General features: G+C 58.6%; 2 protein-coding genes across 7 annotated transcripts in view; both read right to left on the bottom strand.

Moving 5' to 3' along the window:
* PTPRN2 (protein tyrosine phosphatase receptor type N2) overlaps positions 1 to 21,205 on the bottom strand; it is a 1,009,611-nt gene that overhangs the window by 329,829 nt on the left and 658,577 nt on the right. The gene's annotated exons all lie outside the window — the stretch shown is intronic.
* Positions 17,325 to 21,198, bottom strand: LOC135270173 (uncharacterized; the record flags this gene model as incomplete). The annotated part of the gene is made up of 10 exons (XM_064365509.1): positions 21,091 to 21,198; positions 20,813 to 20,929; positions 19,277 to 19,381; positions 18,756 to 18,967; positions 18,514 to 18,615; positions 18,372 to 18,472; positions 18,237 to 18,306; positions 17,977 to 18,087; positions 17,733 to 17,935; positions 17,325 to 17,413 (listed from the first exon to the last, which is right to left on the bottom strand). Coding segments are annotated over exons 1-10 (1,218 nt in total), but the record flags the coding sequence as incomplete, so codon positions are not given.

Genomic DNA, 21,205 nt, shown 5'->3' with positions numbered 1-21,205 from the left:
GGCAGTGACATGTCTCAGAGACCCCTGCCAGGCTCACTCCTGGCCCATCCTACTAGCTCTGGGTGTGACGTCACAGTCAATACTAAACACCGCAGCTGGACCAGATTTGTGCCCAAGAAACCTTACACTAAGAAGACATTTTTCAAAAGAAAAAAAAGCAACTCAAAACTGTGAGAATGTAAATATAATTCTTTAAACGGCACTGCCAGGCAAAGACTGTGAGGTGGCTCAGTGGCCCCGGACGGGCTGACTGCGCCCCCAAGCTCACGTGGCAGCCCTGACCCCCAGGACCTCCGCGTGTGGCGTCTTGGAGACGGGGCCTCTAAAGGGCTGAGGAAGGTAAAGCAAGCTCCTGTGGGTGGGTCCTGACCCACCAGGACGGGCGTCCTTATCTGAGGGGTACCCGGACGCAGACAGACAGGCACATGGTGAAGATGGCATCCAGACTGCGGAGTGGCCTCGGGAGGTGCCTGGGCCTCGGACTTCCCGCCTTCAGGGCTGTGTGAAAACAAACTCCCATTGTTTAAGCCCCTCGTCTGCGGGACATTGCCTCGGCAGCCTGAGCTCAAAATACAGGCTCTGGAAATTCTCTCTGCACGTGTGATTCTGGTCAGAAGTGCCACCCAGCCTGAAGCCACGGCTGTGCTGATGTTAACTGCACAGTTTGGGCTGGCCACGAGGTTTTGATCCAGAAGCACTTGAAAGCTGTTTGTACGACAGCAGAAAAGCTGAGTGGCCAACATCGCTGCTCCTTCTGAGTGGCTGTCACACCCAAGGTATGACTGAGTCCCCCATCCAGGGTCCAGCCCGGCCCGAGGCCCACCGGGGACCGTCCAGAGGCCTTGGATGCCACACTGCGGGAGGGCATGGGCTATAATAGGCAGACGTCCTTCCCGGGCTCTAGTTTTGCAGGCCCACAGGAGAAGGTTCTGATGGGGCCAGAGGAGGCGTCGGGGGAGAGACTGGGAGGACGGTGGGGGTCGCAAAGGTCAACATCGTCTGTGTCACTTCCTCCAAGGTCTGGGGCTGTCACCCTGGGGTGCCTCTGGAAGCTGCCACATGGGTCTGGCCCACGGTGACTGGCCACGGTGGGGCTGTGTGTGGTATGCACCTGTGAGCTGCAGAAACAGCCTGGAACTGGGAAGCAGCTGCTGCAGCCTCTGTGTAGGAGGTCAGGTTCAAGCTCATACTCCCTCGAACACGAGTGGATGTCTGTGTCTCAGGACGCAGTGCTTGTCTGAGACCCAGGTTTGGGCCTCAAGATAGCGCCATCCGGGAGGCACCGTCTGGCAGGTGACAGCGCCTCCTCTGTGCCTGAACCTGCAGTTTCTGCCCTGCATAAAACATCGCCGTCTCATGCCCTCCCTGGGCCCCCCGCCTTCATGAGGCTCGAGGCTCACAGGCACCTGCATGGGCGTCGTAGTAGGATCCCAGCCTGTGGCTGTGCCAGATGGGCCCAAATCCAAGTGCTCCCCTCCTGGGCACACGGCTGTGTGTGTGTGTGTGGCTGGGTGGGCAGGGGGGCTGACTCTGGCCAGCGAAATGGAGGGGAGCTGTGCACCCCCGGATCTGGCCCACACAGCTTCCTTCCCAAGTGCCTCTGCTGGGAAATGTGGGCCCCTATGTGAGACGGGAGTCGGGCACTGCCAGGGTGGCCCCGGAGGCTGCAGGTCGGCACTGCCCAGTGACGCATTCCCCAGTCCTACACCGGCGGATGAACGAGGAATTGGCTTCTCCGTGCTGAGCATCACACTGGTTCCTAACCAATCTGTTACCTGAGTCTCAATCTCAGCGCTGCTATTAGTCAGGGGTCCTGGAGGTGGGCGGCCCCACCTCACCTAAACCGCAGAGACGCTCATCCTCATGTGCGCACAAGTCCGTCTCGGCTTCAGCTTGTAAGCAGGACACTTACTGTGGGGCCAGCATGGACCCTGGAAAGCTGATCTGACTGCTCTGAGCCCGTGGGGAGGGGGAGGGGAAGCGGGCGGGATCGAGGCGCCGGGAGGGTGGTGGAGGCCCGTGGCGGGTGCCAGGAGGATCTGCTGTCTCCCGGGTTGTCTTCCCAGTGGAGGAGATGAGTTCACGCAGCCTGATCTGCATTTCCAGCGGCCTCTGTGTGCAAGACGGGCCATGGGTTTTGTGTGGCATTTGCCTGTGGCTCCGAGTGAGGTGAATGGGCCCTCCAGGGGCTGCAACCCCAGGTCCTGATGTCACTAGTGCCAGCCTGGCCACAGTGCCTGGCCTCCAGAAGCTGTTGTGGTCAGAGGAGCAGACAGGGGAGTGCGGGGTGGGCGGTTAACACGACAAAGGCCCCAGAGCCCGGCGCCCTCCCGGCAGACGACACACCCTCCACTCTGTGACCTCGCCGCTGCATTGTGGCAACTGATGGGTGCTCCCCAGCCTCCTGCCCCCTCACCGCGCCACCTCCAACGGCCGCGTGTGCTGCCCTGCTTCAGAACAAGGGCCTTTCCCTTGCTGCTCTAGTGAGGCCTGGGTTCTATAAAGCGAAGCGGTCAGCCCCTTTCCAGACTTCACCTTTGAGTGGGGCCCAGATTGCCTCCTGCCTGCTGGGTATTTGCTTTATAAATTAAGAGTCCGTGAGCAGAAAATGACATTGCATATTCACACAAACACACATGCATATCCAAATACACATGTGAATACACATACACACCTGCATATGCAGAATTGTATATACACATGTACACACACGTGCACACGCAGAATTGTTTACATATGCACACACCGCATGATCACACATGTCCACAGGCACACACACGAACTGCATGATCACACACCTGTCCATATGTACACACATGCACATGAACACATATGTCCACACGTGCACACACATGATCACATACACGTGCTGTCATGTACACACACACAGTGCTCATGACCTGCTACTCTAAACAGCACATGTATCTCTCTGTCCTTGCCATGGCACCACAGGTCTGCAGGACACACGTCCAGAGGCGGAGCTGACGGCGAGCGTCCTCCCCAGGGGCCCAGCGTGAGTGGGGAGCTCGGGGTCTGCACCCGGGATATCTGGCCCGAGTCCCAGGCTCACCCCCGTGCTCGCCACACACACTCTGGGGTCTCCTCAGAAGCAGCCTCTGTGCCCGGAGATGCGTAGCCACCACCCTGCCTGTGACACTCTGGGGCCGTCCTTGCTGGGGCGATGCATAAACCGGACTTGGATTCAGACGGAAGGGTGATGTCAGAGGCAAAAAGAGCGAGCTAGATTCACATAAAGCCACGTGAATAAAGCTCAAGTCCACACATTAGTGTTCATGCAGGCAGAAGGAGTGAGGGGCCCTCCCGGAATCCAGTCCTGGGAGCCTCCTTCTCTTTCTTTCTGCACAGACCTGAGGAGCTGGTCCTTGAGCAGCTCAAATCCAATCCATAGCCCATGAGTGAAGGGCGGAGGTGTGGGGAGGTGCCCCCGGGCCCAGCACGCCCCTAGAGTCCACAAGAGCAGGAATAGGGGCACAGTGCCAGCCCCGGCCCCAGATGCCCAGGCTTCCTCCGCACAGCGGGCCTCCTGAGCCTGGGGACTGACTCACTGCCACAGGTAGGACCACCTGAGTCCTCAGGGAATGCCTGCCCACATCCTGAGCAAGAGGCCCACGTGCACGTTAGAAAGGGCCCGAAACAGTTCCCACGAGTGGGGAGTGGGCGGCGGGTCCAGATGCAGTTACCCTAAGGCCAGGTGCAGGAAGGGTCTTTTCCCGATGGCTCCGGCAGCCCTGCCATACGCCGCTGATCCAGGCGGTGCAGGGGCTCGGCCAGCCCGTTTGAACGGGGCTCTCTGCAGGCAGCCCCAGGCCTGTAGTTTGCCGAGTGATGAGTTTTCCTGTCTGAGCTGCTTTCCCTCATCTTGATGATGGACTCAGGACACCAGGACGTCGGATCTCTGCAGGGCAGCAGCTCACGGCCCCGCCTCTGGATGCAAACTGCGCAGGGAGGAAGCTGGCCCTGAGAGTGTTGGGGCTGCACTGCCTTCTCCAAGTCCTCCCTGCTTTAATCTAGCAAAACTACCAATGCCAATAACTGGTTAAATGTTTTAAAGGGAAGAAAGTGTGGCAAACAGAGGAAAAGATCCAGCACATCTCCAGCCCGACGACTGGCCAGTGGGAGAACTCAGACCACGAGATGAGGGGCCACGCCTTCCCCTGCTCACTCCCTCCCTGAGCCCACGAGATGAGGGGCCACGCCTTCCCCTGCTCACTCCCTCCCTGAGCCCACGAGATGAGGGACCCCGCCTTCCCCTGCTCACTCCCTCCCTGAGCCCACGAGATGAGGGACCCCGCCTTCCCCTGCTCACTCCCTCCCTGAGCCCACGAGATGAGGGGGCCATGCCTTCCCCTGCTCACTCCCTCCCTGAGCCCACGAGATGAGGGGCCACGCCTTCCCCTGCTCACTCCCTCCCTGAGCCCACGAGATGAGGGACCCCGCCTTCCCCTGCTCACTCCCTCCCTGAGCCCACAAGATGAGGGGCCATGCCTTCCCCTGCTCACTCCCTCCCTGAGCCCACGAGATGAGGGACCCCGCCTTCCCCTGCTCACTCCCTCCCTGAGTCCACGAGATGAGGGGGCCACACCTTCCCCTGCTCACTCCCTCCCTGAGCCCACGAGCTGAGGGGGCCACGCCTTCCCCTGCTCACTCCCTCCCTGAGCCCACGAGATGAGGGGGCCACGCCTTCCCCTGCTCACTCCCTCCCTGAGCCCACGAGATGAGGGGCCACGCCTTCCCCTGCTCACTCCCTCCCTGAGCCCACGAGATGAGGGACCCCGCCTTCCCCTGCTCACTGCCCCCTCACCCACCTGCCCACCCGCCCATCCACTCAACAGGGCGCTCTTGGCTGTATTGTGAGCTTGCTCTGGGCAGTGCACTCCAGACCACGCGTGGCTGGTAACTGGGAACTGCTGGACCTGGAACATTCTGTCTGATCATCTGAGATGCCACCTCAGGCTTGGAGAACCCAAGGCCAGCAGGGTCACACAACCCATTCAGCATTGCCTGGCACCAGCGGTGAGGCCAGGCCTCCCACCCCATGGCCTCACTGCACCACCACAGTCGTTTGAGGACTCAGCTCCATGTAGAACCAGATGAAGATTCATAAAGGCCAGTGGGATAACGACTTCCCAACGTCGCGAAACACGCTGACACGTAGAATTCCAAATCTGTAAGTACTAAGTTGTTGTTGTTTTTTTTTTGAGACGGAGTTTCGCTCTTGTTACCCAGGCTGGAGGGCAATGGCGCGATCTCAGCTCACTGCAACCTCCGCCTCCTGGGTTCAGGCAATTCTTCCTGCCTCAGCCTCCTGAGTAGCTGGGATTATAGGCACACACCACCGTGCCCGGCTAATTTTTTGTATTTTTAGTAGAGACGGGGTTTCACCATGTTGACCAGGATGGTCTCGATCTCTTGACCTCGTGATCCACCTGCCTCGGCCTCCCAAAGTGCTGAGTACTAAGTTTTAAAATGAGTGTGAGCAAGTCAAATCTCTGACTTTCCCCTGCATGTCGGGGTGTTTTCTTCTAGAAAATATCAAGGTCTTTCTTCACATCTTTCCTGGTACCCCAACTTTGCTGGGGTCCCAAGTGTGTGCTTAGCACTTGTGCAGCCACCCAGCATGGGCCTCCCGACTCCGGACGCCTGGGTAGGGCCTTGGAGGCTCGCTGGAAAGTCTGTGGACTCCAAGCCACTGATAGCCCTTGCATATAAAATTTCTAGGGATAATTTCATTTGATGACAGAGTTACACTTAGTGCCAAAGTAAAGAAAAAGTTTACATTTTTCCTCAGTTAGTAGACAAATATAAGGGGACTTAAAAGTTCACCAAGAATTGAGTGAAAAGCACCTCCCCCCTACACACATACCCAGCACCTCCCACACACACACACCCAGCACCTCCCCCACACACACACCCAGCACCTCCCACACACACACACCCAACACCTCCCACACACACACCCAACACCTCCCACACACACACACCCAGCACCTCCCACACACACACCCAACACCTCCCACACACACACACCCAACACCTCCCACACACACACACCCAGCACCTCCCACACACACACACCCAGCACCTCCCACACACACACCCAGCACCTCCCACACACACACACCCAACACCTCCCACACACACACACCCAGCACCTCCCACACACACACACCCAGCACCTCCCACACACACACACCCAGCACCTCCCACACACACACACCCAACACCTCCCACACACACACATGCCCAGCGCCTCCCACACACACACCCAACGCCTCCCACACACACACACCCAGCACCTCCCCCCACACACCCAACGCCTCCCACACACACACACCCAGCACCTCCCACACACACACACCCAACACCTCCCACACACACACCCAACGCCTCCCACACACACACACCCAGCACCTCCCACACACACACACCCAGCACCTCCCACACACACACACCCAACACCTCCCACACACACACACACCCAGCGCCTCCCCCACACGCATGCCCAGCGCCTCCCCCACACGCGTGCCCAGCGCCTCCCCCACACGCGTGCCCAGCGCCTTCCCCAGGCTGTGTCCTCACAGCTGTTTCCCTGCCCAATGCCCACGTGCCTGCGTCCTGGCAATTGACAGGCTCCTTGGTGTCCTGGTAACCAAGCACTGAGGGGCTCTCTTCCACCCAGGCTGCCCGTCCAGTTGGGGCAGGCTCCATCCTGCAGGTGGCAGGTGGAGGGCACAGAGACCCCGATGCCCCCAGCCCACGTGCCCCTCCGTGGAGCATCCCCTCCCCTGCTCTGCTTGGGCCCCTGAGAGTTTCCTCAGCTTCCTGGCATGGCAGAGGGAATGATGGGTGCTTGCTGTGTGGACCGTGTTTGCTGCTGCCTGTCACGGTCCCCCGTTCCCCTTCCAGGGCCACCCGTGTCCAGAGGTTTCCTCCTGTCACTGGGACCACTAGTTCCCCAGGTGGCGCTTGTCCTCTCTTCCTGGGACCCTTTTCTCTCCGCACTGAACTTGACAGGGGAAGCCACAAAGCTCTTGGCCACGGAACAGGGGAACTGGCAGTGGCTGCACGTGCCCCTCACCTAAGGCCTGTGTCGCTCCGCAGACCTGGGCTCTCACCTTCATTTGCACTGAGACCTCCCCTCATTCCTTCTGCCCTGGCCCCTTGCCTGCCCTGAAGTCCTGCATCCTCACTGCCTGTGGGAGGATGCTGCTCCAACCATCCTGTTTTATCTACCAAATGCTTCCACTACGAGCAAGTGCTGAGCAGTATCTGTTGAATAAATGAACGCACAACACGAAGGAAAGCCGCCCGGCCCTGACCTGCTCGGGGGCTCTGGATAGGAAATACGTCCCAGTTTGCTCGCTTCCCCGGAGAAACCCTTCGGAGGGCCACACCCCCAGGTTTCCTCCGACATGTGCCAAGGACACGCATGGGGGCAGTGTCTGCAGGGGCTGTCTTGTCCTGTGGGGCCGGGAGGAGAAAGCGCAGACCTGGAGCAGAATTCCCCGAGGTGGCCTCTGGGATGTGCGGAAGGCCCTGCTTTTGGGTACTGGGGAGAGTGTGGGTCTCAGCATCACACTGGGGGCACAAGTCAGCAGGGGGCACCTGGCAGGGAAGAGGGGCAGGAAGCAGAGAGGAGGAATGGATGCCCAGCTGTGCACAAGAGGGGTGTCAGGGCATGGCAGGAGGGTTGCCAGGGAAATTGTTTACTGTCGTCACTGACTTTGACGGCTCTGGGTCTCCCACAACTCCAGTCAAGTCCCAGGACACCGAGCCGCCTCGGGAAGAGCTCTCGGGGCCATGGGGGAGTGAGGCGGCCCAGGCCTGGCACAGTCCGAGGTGGCACGTCACATCGCTCGTCGTCAATCCAGCCCTCCCACAAGCATTCACGGGCCTGTGTGCTGCTCTGCCGAGCCCCAGTCTTGTCCTACAGAAGGTGCTGAAGTGGCCCTCAGCCTGCCTCTGGCCTTCCTCTCAATTTCCCCTGCCACAACTGGGCAGGCTGCTCCCTTCACCCTCAACACTCCATGGCTGCCCATGGCCTGCAAATCAGATCACAGCCCCTAAGCCTGGGCTGCAAAGTGCTTCACTTGGCCTCACCCACCTTTCAGCCCACGTTCAACGTGACACAAGCAGGTGAAGTGGACGAGACTCCCCCTGCACCTGACCCATCCTCCAGCTTTCTGTCCCCTCCTGCCCCCTCTCCCCTGCTCCCCCATCTCCCCTGCCCCGGCCTCCCCAGCCCCACTCCCTCTCCCCAGCCCCACTCCCTCTCCCCTGCCCCACTCCCATCCTGCCTCTGCTTGTCCACATGGCCCCAGCCACAGTGGCCTCCTCCCACCAACCACATTCACAAGGAAGCTCCTGCTTCCCTTAACTAGAACTTTCATTTCAGCAAAGCTTCAGGGTCACCTGCACGGCCTCTCGCCAGTAGGGGAACTTCCTACTTGCTCCACAGACAGCTCCAGGATCTGGGGAGAAGTGGAGTGGGGCAGAGAAGGCCGTGTCACCCAGCAGCACAAGGCAGGGCTGGGGTTTGCTGGCAGGTAGCAGAGTAACCCAGGCATGTATACAAACATGCAGAGGCAGACACACACTTGTGCATATGCACACATGGACACATGCAGACACACACACTTGTGCTCACGCAGACGCAGACACAGGCAGACACACACGCACACTCGTGCTCACGCACACGCAGACACAGGCAGACACACGCACACTCGTGCTCACGCACACGCAGACACAGGCAGACACACACACTCATGCTCACGCACACGCAGACACAGGCAGACACACACACTCATGCTCACGCACATGCAGACACAGGCAGACACACGCACACTCGTGCTCACGCACATGCAGACACAGGCAGACACACATGCACACTCGTGCTCACGCACAGCAAACAGACGCCCTAGGGGAGATTCACGGTCTGGCAGCCGTGTGGGAACTCTGTCCCAGGAGGAAGAGCCCAGGCTGTGTCACGGGTCACCTTGACTTCACTATTTTGAAAATGCTGAATTTTGCTGCAGAGTTTTCCTAAAGGGCTTGGAAATGGTCCAGACCGTGCCGTCCGAGAAGTCTCTCGGGGGCTCGTTCTTCAAACAAGGGAAACCTGGAGTGCTTCCAGGCGTTCCATAGGAGCCCAGGGAGTGCATGAGGGCTTCTGTATTCACCAGCAGTTTCTGATAACCTTGCTCCGGGTCACATGGCATCTTTCTGAAGCGGTGGCAGTGGAAGCTGCAATTCAGACGCCAGTAGTAGAAAATGAGTCATCACTGGCACCCCTTCCCCGGGGCCTTTACTGTGCCGTCTCAGAAGTCTCAATTCCAGCAGACAGGGTGACTCCGAAGGCAGATGCTTCCAGGCACTTCCGAGGCCTCTCTCCCTCTCTTCTTCACACCCCACCTGCATCCTTCACATCCTGTAACCTCATGGCACCTCCTGGGGTGCAGCCCTGATCACGGGCGTGGCCTGTGCCTGAGGCGAGCAAGTGTGACCCCTGGTGGCCGCAGCGATGGCAGCACCTCAGGCCTCAGGGGTCAGAAGGGGCTGAGCCCCCACCCCGGCGGGCACGGGCTCAGAGGGTCAGCAGGGCAGCTCTGCCTGGGCGGTGGCCACTGCAGCGGCCTCACTTTCCTGGCTGTCTCAGTCTGGGGAGGCACCTGCTCAGCTCCTTGGATGGTGTCAGAACTCACGAATCCTGGCCAACGCTGTGGTCCCCGCTCACCCTCCGTCCTCTCTGCGAGGCTCAACGCCCTGGGCTGTGGACTGGGTGCTGGGGGCGCTCATCCAAGCCCTGTTTTAGTTTTGGTCTCCGGTTGGGAACAAACCCCTGCTATTTCCACTGGCCCCGAGGTGGGGCGGAGCCTCCTGCGGCCACTCTTCTGGAAGGGAGCTCCCCACATGGAGACTGAATGAACCAGCAGTGGTCCCAGGATGGAGCCCTCATCAGAGCCTGAGGCAGGATGGGCGGGTGTGTCTAAAGCCTCACGACTTTTTTCCTATGCAAATTATCCCTTTCCTTAGAAAAACATCGCAGTTAGATACTAACACCACCACAAATAATCCAGCTCCTTGGCAGCTACTCACATGGGCAAAGGGCCCTAGCAGACGTTTCTCCCAGGAAGACGTGCAGATGTCAAGGCAGGAGGATGGGCGATCAGCAGCTTCCATGTCCCTGGGGTGGCCTTGGGAAGACCAGCGCCTCACGTGTGGGGCTGGGAGAGGCCACCCGGCCCCCCAGGAGTGAGGATGGCTTGCGGGCAGCGGGAGTGGTGCTCTAAGGGGCCTCACATGGCCCCCACACCCCAGGGCTGAGGACTTTCTAAGAGGGAAGGTCGGGACAGCTGCTGGGAGGGTGCCAGTGGCCACTTGGGGACAGTGCCAGCACGGGGTCTTGTTTGGGGGGAGCCTCCAGGAGTTGCCGGAAGCTCTAGGGACAGGCATCTTGGCAGCCCTCCAGGAGGAGGACATTCTGAAACAGGCCTCGCTGCCCTGGGAGGTCTCACTCACCTTTACCCACAGGGGAAGATGTAGGATGCCACAGACCCTGGAGGGACCTGAGATCTGAGTGCGGTGCCGGGGTTTCCTCCGGGGGGCCCAGGTCTGAGTGCGGTGCCGGGGTTTCCTCGGGGGGGCCCAGGTCTGAGTGCGGTGCCGGGGTTTCCTCGGGGGCTCCAGGTCTGAGTGCAGCCCCAGGGTTTCCTCGGGGGACCCCAGGTCTGAGTGAGGTGCCAGGGTTTCCTTGGGGAGGCCCAGGTCTGAGTGAGATGTCAGCGTTTCCTCGGGGACCCCAGGCCTGAGTGCGGTGCCGGGGTTTCCTCAGGGTCCTCTCTCCTCCCCTCCATGCACCCCACCCACATCACACAGAGGAAGGTCATGTCTCTGGACCCCACATCAAACCCTGGGTCTTGGTGCGTAGGGCAGAAGGTGTCCCTAACAGTGTGCTGGGGAAGGGCCGACCCTCCCTGTGGGCCTCAGAGCCAGGTCTCATGAACAGGCACTGTGTAGCGGGGAGCAGCAGAGACAGGAAAGGAGGGCGTGTGCCAGAGACGTCTGCTTCACAAACCGCGTACTCCAAGGCCTTCGCTAAAATCATCAAAACATCCTGGGCCGGGCGTGGTGGCTCACGCCTGTAATCCAAGCACTTTGAAGACCAAGGCGGGCGGATCACCTGAGCTTGGGAGTTCAAGACCAGCCTGACCAACATGGTGAAACCCCGTCTTTAAAAAATAATAATAATAAATCCCATCATCAGCTCTGCTTGACCAGGGGAGAAGAGGAACAGGACCCATGTCAGGGGTGTGATTTTAAAATGTGCGTGAATATGAACATTCTGCCCTCTGACATAATTAACAGCACCCCAAGGAAAATCCCATTTATGTCAGTAGGAAGCGCTTTTGATGCAGAAAGAAGGCTGCTTGGCCGTGTTCCGGTTCTGTTACGCTGAAGGGCCTGCCCGCGTTCCCTCTGGAGGCTCAGACGAGCCCATCTTGGTCTTGCTTTCCAGGAATTTGTAAGTGTAAGCTAGAAAAGGTGATCCCCTCCTGGTGGCCTGTGGTGCACAGGAGACTTCACTCACCAGGGAGCCCCATGCTGACCCTGCCAGTGCTCAAGAGTGGCAACCCTAGGGCTCCGGGAAGGGGCTGGGAGCATCAGTGTGATTACCCTGCACCCACGCTTACTGAGGAGCTCCTGGATTCTGTGTTTTCAAGCCTGCCCACGTGTAGGGAAAGGACAGCCTCTGTGAGAACAGCAGGAACAGACGCCCCAACATGCACACCTGACACACGCACACGTGCATGCACGCACACGGGCACGCACGGACACCCGCACACACGCACACGTGCACGCACGCACACCCGCACACATGCATACCCGACACACACACATGTGCATGCACGCACACCCACACACATGCACACCCGACACACGCACACGTGCACATACACCCGACACACGCACACGCACACCCGCACGCACGCACACCGGCACGAACGCACACCCGCACGCACGCACACCCGACACACGCACACGTGCACGCACGCACACCCGCACGCACGCACACCCGACACACGCACACGTGCATGCACGCACACCCGCACACATGCACACCCGACACACGCACACGTGCATGCACGCACACCCGCACACATGCATACCCGACACACACACACGTGCATGCACGCACACCCACACACATGCACACCCGACACACGCACACGTGCACACACACCCGCACACACGCACACCCTCACGCATGCACACCCGACACGCACACCTGCACACACGCACACCCGACACACACACGTGCACGCACACACACCCGACACACGCACACGTGCACGCACGCACACAGAGCAACGTCCTGCAGCTCCCATCTTTTCTTTTTAAAATCATACATATTTCATTAAGCGCCATGCAGAGTGTCTTCTGATTTATGATAATTGTCAACAAAAGCAAAAACACAGACGATTTTAACCCTGTAGTAGCTGGGAGTTAGCCGGCATGAAATCATATTGCTTTTTCCTTTAAAAAGGGAGGGAGCTCCGAGCACTCCGTGCTGTTAAACTCGAAGACACCGACCCGAGAGCCACGGGGTGAACCCAGGCTGCTGTCTCCGGCGGCACATGCCAGAAGCGACACGTGATGGAGTGGCCACCCGCCCCGCGTGAGCCGGGCGAGCTCGTGGCCTGGAGGACTTTGAGTGAGACTGATTTCCATATCAAACCCAATTTAGATGAAACGTCTTGGTTAGAAAAAAAAAAGCCAGAGCTTCAATAGCCCCTTGATTAGATTTTCATCTCCCGAGCAGACAAATATGAATATTTATTACCATGAATGCATATTTTTCTCTTTCCATTGCTCTGATCTTGAATATTATCCACTGCTAATTTTTATGAAAATTTGGCCAACATAATGTTTCCACATAAACTGACAGTTCTTGAGATAATCCCGTTATTGTCTGGTTGAAAATGACAGCTTCCGCTTATTCATGTGTTAACGAGGGATTAAATGTTGTTTTTCATCCCCATAATCTAAGATGGACTGGAAATTAAAAATTGAACATTGTATATTAGCAGGGCTCTGAGGACCAGAATTTGTTTGCATTCACTTAGAGATGAACTGTAAATTAGCAGCTTCACCGTCAGGCCCTCTGATGCTGCTGCCGAAGGCAGCATCGTGAAACGCCACTGACATTTCTAAAATAAATTCATTACCGTACCTGCCGGACACCAAAATGAAAAGGCTTCCATCGGGAAATCTGTCATGAAGGAAAAGAAGTAACATTGCAACATGACTTATATCGCTTCAACAGCGAGCATTTTTTAGGGTCCCCATGCTAGAGGGGGTGCCGGCGGCTCCTAAGAGGTGTGAGTCTTGGTCATCGCATGGCATTGGCAGAAGGAGGACCCTGCACACCCTCCCTGCGAAATCTCCCTAGGGACCCAGCCGTGGGCAGATGCGGCCACGTCCTCCTCCAGCTCTGGGGCAAGTCGGCCATCTCCATGCTGAGCATCATTGACGGGGCACATCTGTACCATGTGGTAATTTTTACTTTATTGCTATGGCTGGATGGCGCAGACTGAACTGTGGATCTGACGGGTTTTTGGACAAAACTATCCCACTATGCTTCTAAAATTCACGCTACATTTTATTCATGTATTTATTCATTCATTCACTCACACCGATGGCCTTGGGAGAATTTTTCACTTTTTAGTTTATTGTTTGACACGGTGCAGGAAAATGACATAGATGTATTTCCTTTGAAGCTAGCTTGATCCAATGCTCTCGTTTGGAACTAATGGAAAAAAAGGCACTCTGAGTTCAACGAGACACTCACAGAGTCGGAATTAGAGCTGAATTGTGTCTCTCCAAAATGCCCATGGGAAGCCCTGACCCCAGAACTTCAGGCTGTGACTGTATTTTGAGATGGGGTATTTACAGCAGTCATTAAGGTAAATGAGGTGGTTAGGGTGGGCCTGAGCCCATGTGACTGGTGTCCTTGCAGGAAGAGAGTTGGGGACACAGGCGTACACAGAGGGATGAGGGAGGATGAAGGACGCATCCAGAGCCTAGGAGAGAGGCCCTGGGAGAAAGTGGCCCTGCCCACACCTTGATCTTGGACTTCAGCCACCGGGAGTGAGATAGGAAGGTCTGCCACGTAACCCCACCCCCGTCTGCAGTATTTTGCTGTGGCAGCCAGAGAGGACTCACGTGGTCAACATGGCCACACCCCCTCAGCACATGCCAGACGTCTGATGCCAAGCCCTGTAACCGCGGGGCTGGGACACGCCTCTGCCTACGAGAAAGGAGAGGATTTGCTGTGTTCACGGAACGTTGAGTCCAAGCGCTTGTCAACAGAAGAAAGTTACTTCTAAGGATTTTCTTTCTGGTTTATGCTCTCATTAAAAAAAATAGAGTGGCACTTCAGTAAAAGGGTTTGCACACACAGAACCTTAATGAGACTTTTAACAGATCCTTTGTTTCACAGAAATAAAAGCGAAGGTAAAGTTTGTGCCTGTGAACTACGTAAGAGCTCCTGGGCCCAGTGTCTAGAGCCCTCCACTCTCCATCAGTTTCTCAGGTGGGAGACCAGAACACACCACCCCAAAAACGACTCTCAGAGACCAGAACACACCACCCCAAAAACGACTCCCAGAGACCAGAACACACCACCCCAAAAACAACTCTCAGAGACCAGAACGCACCACCCCAAAAACGACTGTCAGAGACCAGAACGCACCACCCCAAAAACAACTCTCAGAGACCAGAACGCACCACCCTAAAAACGACTCCCAGAGACCAGAACACACCACCCCAAAAACAACTCTCAGAGACCAGAACACACTACCCAAAAACGACTCTCAGAGACCAGAAGACGCCACCCCAAAAACGACTCCCAGAGACCAGAACACGCCACCCTAAAAACAACTCTGAGACCAGAACACGCCACCCCAAAAGTGACTGTCAGAGACCAGAACACGTCACCCCAAAAACGACTCTCAGAGACCAGAACACACCACCCCAAAAACTGTCAGAGACGAGAACACACCACCCCAAAAATGACTGTCGGAGACCAGAACACGCCACCCCAAAAACGACTCTCAGAGACCAGAACACGCCACCCCAAAAACGACTCTCAGAGACCAGAACACGCCACCCCAAAAACGACTCCCAGAGACCAGAACACGCCACCCCAATACATGTATGCCTCTTTGGCATAAGGATTATTTTGAGAAACTGAAGATAAAGGAGAAGCTCTGAAAACAAGTCGATTCTCTTCTATAAGAGCGATTTGTGTTTACAAAGCGTCCTCCATTTGTAAAGGTGGCTCCTGTCTGCACCTGGAGGAGGATGGCTCTCCTTACTGGAGACCCCACCAATGGGGAGGGCAACTGAGGCTGCTCGGCAGGCCTCCCCCTCGCTGACCGGCTCCTCTGGGTCCCGCCTGTATTGGTCTGTTTTCATGCTGCTGATAAAGACATACCCCAGACTGGGCACTTTACAAAAGAAAGGTTTAACGGACTCAGTTCCATATGTCTGCGGAGGCCTCGCAATCATGGCGGAAGGTGAGAGGTTCATCTCACAGGGTGGCAGATGAGAGGGAGCGTGTGCAGGGAAACTGCCCTTTACAAAACTGTCAGGTCTCGTGAGACTCATTCACTATCACGAGAATGCATGGGAAAGACCCACCCCATGACTCAATGGCCTCCCACCAGGGCCCTCCCAAGACACATGGGAATTGTGGGAGCTACAGTGCAAGGTGAGATTTGGGCGGGGACACAGCCAGACCCTCCCCCTCCCCATTGCTCTTACTGCTGTGTCCCAGCAGGCGATGTGCTGAAGCCTGGTCCACACACATCTTTGCGACTGGCCCATTTCTCTGGGTATGGCTCAGGTACGTGGGGGTGAGGGGGGCACAGGTGAATCCACTTTGCTTGTTTTTCTCTTCTGAATCTCTTTTTTAGACAGGAGTCCACCCCTACTAGGAACTCAGAAGGGCAGAAAAGACACTGCTTTTTCTTCCCCATACAGAGTAGCTTGAGGTCATCAGCTCAGGCAAAAGGCGAACCTGAGTTGGGCTGGATGCTTGGTGGCTGCCCTATGTGATTATGGAAAATGTGATGCCAGCGTGCTCTAGATGTCTGAGCGGCAGCCCCCACCAGCGTGGGCTTGGCTCCACGTTCGCTGTCTCAGGAGCAAGGCTGCCCTCACGCCTGCCGTTCATTCCTCCACTCCACAGAGCACCAGGGATGGGTGGGCCTAGGCTGGGGGCATCAGACACAGTGCTCCTGGCAGCCACCCAGGCCTCGTCTCTCCAGGGCACCTGATGCCCACCAGGGGTGTTCAGAAGGCAGGTCCCTGATGGGAGCGCAGATGCACCCGCCTGACGCTGGAAACAAGCCGACTTCCTCCTGCCGCCCCAGCAGGAGAGTTTCTCCCGACAGACACACCTCTGGGCTCTGCTCATCAGCGTCCACGCCCCTAGCTGGACCACAGTTCCAAGGTGGAACTGTTCATGAGATACATCATGAACTTTGCCAGGTAAAAATTTCATATTCATGGAGTATGCCAGGTGTGAATGTGCCATGATGTAGCTGAGGACATTTCAGCTTTCAGGAAGCTCAGTGAGGAAAGTAACTTGACATGGGGCTTGGTGTCGGTATGGGGAGTATGACCTGGCCCCATCAGGCTGCCTGGAGCTGGTTCCAGCTGACGGCTCTTCCAGGTCACTTCTCCTGCCTCAGTCTCCCCCTCTGTGAAGTGTGTCACCTCCTGGGGACAAGGGAGGTGACAGCCATGTGAAGTGTGGAACAGACCCCGGGAGGGAGCATCGCGTCACCATGGCTGCCACTGTGCTGCTGCTACTCTGAGAGAAAGCTGCTGCAGGACCTTTGGGTGGGTGCAGGAGGAGCTCTGGGTGGGGCAGGAGGAGCTCTGGGTGGGTGCAGGAGGAGCTCTGGGTGGGGCAGGAGGAGCTCTGGGTGGGTGCAGGAGGAGCTCTGGGTGGGGCAGGAGGAGCTCTGGGTGGGGCAGGAGGAGCTCTGGGTGGGTGCAGGAGGAGCTCTGGGTGGGGCAGGAGGAGCTCTGGGTGGAGCAGGAGGAGCTCTGGGTGGGGCAGGAGGAGCTCTGGGTGGGGCAGGAGGAGCTCTGGGTGGGTGCAGGAGGAGCTCTGGGTGGGGCAGGAGGAGCTCTGGGTGGAGCAGGAGGAGCTCTGGGTGGGGCAGGAGGAGCTCTGGGTGGGTGCAGGAGGAGCTCTGGGTGGGGCAGGAGGAGCTCTGGGTGGGTTCAGGAGGAGCTCTGGGTGGGGTAGGAGGAGCTCTGGGTGGGGCAGGAGGAGCTCTGGGTGGGGCAGGAGGAGCTCTGGGTGGGGCAGGAGGAGCTCTGGGTGGGTGCAGGAGGAGCTCTGGGTGGGGTAGGAGGAGCTCTGGGTGGGGCAGGAGGAGCTCTGGGTGGGGCAGGAGGAGCTCTGGGTGGGTTCAGGAGGAGCTCTGGGTGGGGCAGGAGGAGCTCTGGGTGTAGGAGGAGCTCTGGGTGGGGCAGGAGGAGCTCTGGGTGGGTGCAGGAGGAGCTCTGGGTGGGGTAGGAGGAGCTCTGGGTGGGTTCAGGAGGAGCTCTGGGTGGGTGCAGGAGGAGCTCTGGGTGGGGCAGGAGGAGCTCTGGGTGGGTGCAGGAGGAGCTCTGGGTGGGGCAGGAGGAGCTCTGGGTGGGTGCAGGAGGAGCTCTGGGTGGGGTAGGAGGAGCTCTGGGTGGGGCAGGAGGAGCTCTGGGTGGGGCAGGAGGAGCTCTGGGTGGGGTAGGAGGAGCTCTGGGTGGTGCAGGAGGAGCTCTGGGTGGTGCAGGAGGAGCTCTGGGTGGGGCAGGAGGAGCTCTGGGTGGGGCAGGAGGAGCTCTGGGTGGGTTCAGGAGGAGCTCTGGGTGGGGCAGGAGGAGCTCTGGGTGGGTGTAGGAGGAGCTCTGGGTGGGGCAGGAGGAGCTCTGGGTGGTGCAGGAGGAGCTCTGGGTGGGGCAGGAGGAGCTCTGGGTGGGGCAGGAGGAGCTCTGGGTGGGTTCAGGAGGAGCTCTGGGTGGGGCAGGAGGAGCTCTGGGTGGGTGTAGGAGGAGCTCTGGGTGGGTGCAGGAGGAGCTCTGGGTGGGGCAGGAGGAGCTCTGGGTGGGTTCAGGAGGAGCTCTGGGTGGGGCAGGAGGAGCTCTGGGTGGGTGTAGGAGGAGCTCTGGGTGGGGCAGGAGGAGCTCTGGGTGGGGTAGGAGGAGCTCTGGGTGGGGCAGGAGGAGCTCTGGGTGGGTGTAGGAGGAGCTCTGGGTGGTGCAGGAGGAGCTCTGGGTGGGGCAGGAGGAGCTCTGGGTGGGTGTAGGAGGAGCTCTGGGTGGGGCAGGAGGAGCTCTGGGTGGGGTAGGAGGAGCTCTGGGTGGGGCAGGAGGAGCTCTGGGTGGGTTCAGGAGGAGCTCTGGGTGGGGCAGGAGGAGCTCTGGGTGGGTGTAGGAGGAGCTCTGGGTGGTGCAGGAGGAGCTCTGGGTGGTGCAGGAGGAGCTCTGGGTGGGGCAGGAGGAGCTCTGGGTGGGGCAGGAGGAGCTCTGGGTGGGTTCAGGAGGAGCTCTGGGTGGGGCAGGAGGAGCTCTGGGTGGGTGTAGGAGGAGCTCTGGGTGGGTGCAGGAGGAGCTCTGGGTGGGGCAGGAGGAGCTCTGGGTGGGTTCAGGAGGAGCTCTGGGTGGGGCAGGAGGAGCTCTGGGTGGGTGTAGGAGGAGCTCTGGGTGGGGCAGGAGGAGCTCTGGGTGGGGTAGGAGGAGCTCTGGGTGGGGCAGGAGGAGCTCTGGGTGGGGCAGGAGGAGCTCTGGGTGGGGCAGGAGGAGCTCTGGGTGGGGCAGGAGGAGCTCTGGGTGGGGCAGGAGGAGCTCTGGGTGGGGCAGGAGGAGCTCTGGGTGGGTGCAGGAGGAGCTCTGGGTGGGGTAGGAGGAGCTCTGGGTGGGTTCAGGAGGAGCTCTGGGTGGGGCAGGAGGAGCTCTGGGTGTAGGAGGAGCTCTGGGTGGGGCAGGAGGAGCTCTGGGTGGGTGCAGGAGGAGCTCTGGGTGGGGTAGGAGGAGCTCTGGGTGGGTTCAGGAGGAGCTCTGGGTGGGGCAGGAGGAGCTCTGGGTGGGGCAGGAGGAGCTCTGGGTGGGGCAGGAGGAGCTCTGGGTGGGGCAGGAGGAGCTCTGGGTGGGTGCAGGAGGAGCTCTGGGTGGGGCAGGAGGAGCTCTGGGTGGGTGCAGGAGGAGCTCTGGGTGGGGTAGGAGGAGCTCTGGGTGGGGCAGGAGGAGCTCTGGGTGGGGCAGGAGGAGCTCTGGGTGGGGCAGGAGGAGCTCTGGGTGGGGCAGGAGGAGCTCTGGGTGCAGGAGGAGCTCTGGGTGGGGCAGGAGGAGCTCTGGGTGGGGCAGGAGGAGCTCTGATGGTGCAGGAGGAGCTCTGGGTGGGGCAGGAGGAGCTCTGGGTGGAGCAGGAGGAGCTCTGGGTGGGGCAGGAGGAGCTCTGGGTGGGGCAGGAGGAGCTCTGGGTGGGTGCAGAAGGAGCTCTGGGTGGGGCAGGAGGAGCTCTGGGTGGGTGCAGGAGGAGTTCTGGGTGGGTGCAGAAGGAGCTCTGGGTGGGGTAGGAGGAGCTCTGGGTGGGTTCAGGAGGAGCTCTGGGTGGGTGCAGGAGGAACTCTGGGTGGGGTAGGAGGAGCTCTGGGTGGGTTCAGGAGGAGCTCTGGGTGGGTGCAGGAGGAGCTCTGGGTGGGGCAGGAGGAGCTCTGGGTGGGTTCAGGAGGAGCTCTGGGTGGGGCAGGAGGAGCTCTGGGTGGGTGCAGGAGGAGCTCTGGGTGGGTGCAGGAGGAGCTCTGGGTGGGGTAGGAGGAGCTCTGGGTGGGGCAGGAGGAGCTCTGGGTGAGCACCGGAACTTTGGGTGCCTTCAGGATCCTGTTAATTTCCTTCATTCTCTTTGAGTAACTCCAAGTCTGATGGGTTGAAGCATTGAAAGGGGTTTCTGAACTATGACACAGCAAGGGATCTTATGAGCAGCCCTAGAGTTCAGTTGTTTAAATAGAAATGAACTTCTGATCCCACATGAGCCAGGCTCCCAAGGGAATCTGCAGGGACAATCTTGCCCTCCAGTAAGACCCGGGCACAAGGTGGGCCTCCTTCCTCCTGTGGAATTCAGGGGGAGACATCGCCGAGTCTCCGCCTCAGACAATAAGCCATGTCCCTGCGACTGAAATCTGTATTATGCATATTTTTATAAAAATGCTGCTGAAAATGTTAGAAAAGGGCACGGGGTGGGGTGGGGGGCGCATGTCGAGAAGCAGGGACTGCCGTTGCCACAGGCAGACATGACTTATTTCATCTTACGTGACTATTTACTCTGATATTGAATGAAAATTGAATGTGTTGCTATAGCAACTGCCACATCACACAGCTCTCACCTGCCTTTAAGTCACGGGAAAGTATTGAGAAGACATCCGTGAGTCGGTGCGACGTGGAAGCCTGTGTGCCATTCATAATCCAGGAGGAAAAGATGCTGTTTCATAATGAACTCCTATTTGTCAATATGTCAAGCACAGTTAATTATATTGAAAATATGTAATTTTGTGTTTTTCTTCACTTTTGAAAAATAGGAAAAGAGTGAGAAGAGCAGTAAGCAGCAAGCACGCTGGTGGGTGCAGCGGGGCCCCCACGGCGAGCCGTCCTGGGCCACGGAGGTCCTCACCACAGAACTGAGCCCACAGAGGGCCGTCCCAGGCCATGGAGGTCCTCTTCAGCTGAGCCCACCCACAGCGGCCCATCCTGGGCCATGGAGGTCCTCTTCAGCTGAGCCCACCCACAGTGGCCCGTCCTGGGCCACGGAGTTCCTCTTCAGCAGCCCATCCTGGGCCACAGAGGTCTTCTTCAGCTGAGCCCACCCACAGCGGCCCATCCTGGGCCACAGAGGTCTTCTTCAGCTGAGCCCACCCACAGCGGCCCATCCTGGGCCACAGAGGTCCTCTTCAGCTGAGCCCACCCACAGTGGCCCATCCTGGGCCACAGAGGTCTTCTTCAGCTGAGCCCACCCACAGCGGCCCATCCTGGGCCACGGAGGTCCTCTTCAGCTGAGCCCACCCACAGTGGCCCATCCTGGGCCACAGAGGTCTTCTTCAGCTGAGCCCACCCACAGCGGCCCATCCCGGGC

Source organism: Aotus nancymaae, unplaced genomic scaffold, assembly GCF_030222135.1.
Source record: "Aotus nancymaae isolate 86718 unplaced genomic scaffold, 86718_ANA_hifiasm-v0.15.2.pri h1tg000002l, whole genome shotgun sequence".
In the NCBI taxonomy this organism is placed as follows: Eukaryota; Metazoa; Chordata; class Mammalia; order Primates; family Aotidae; genus Aotus; species Aotus nancymaae.
Note: the sequence above shows the minus strand (reverse complement) of the source record. Positions and strands in the feature narration are given on the sequence as shown.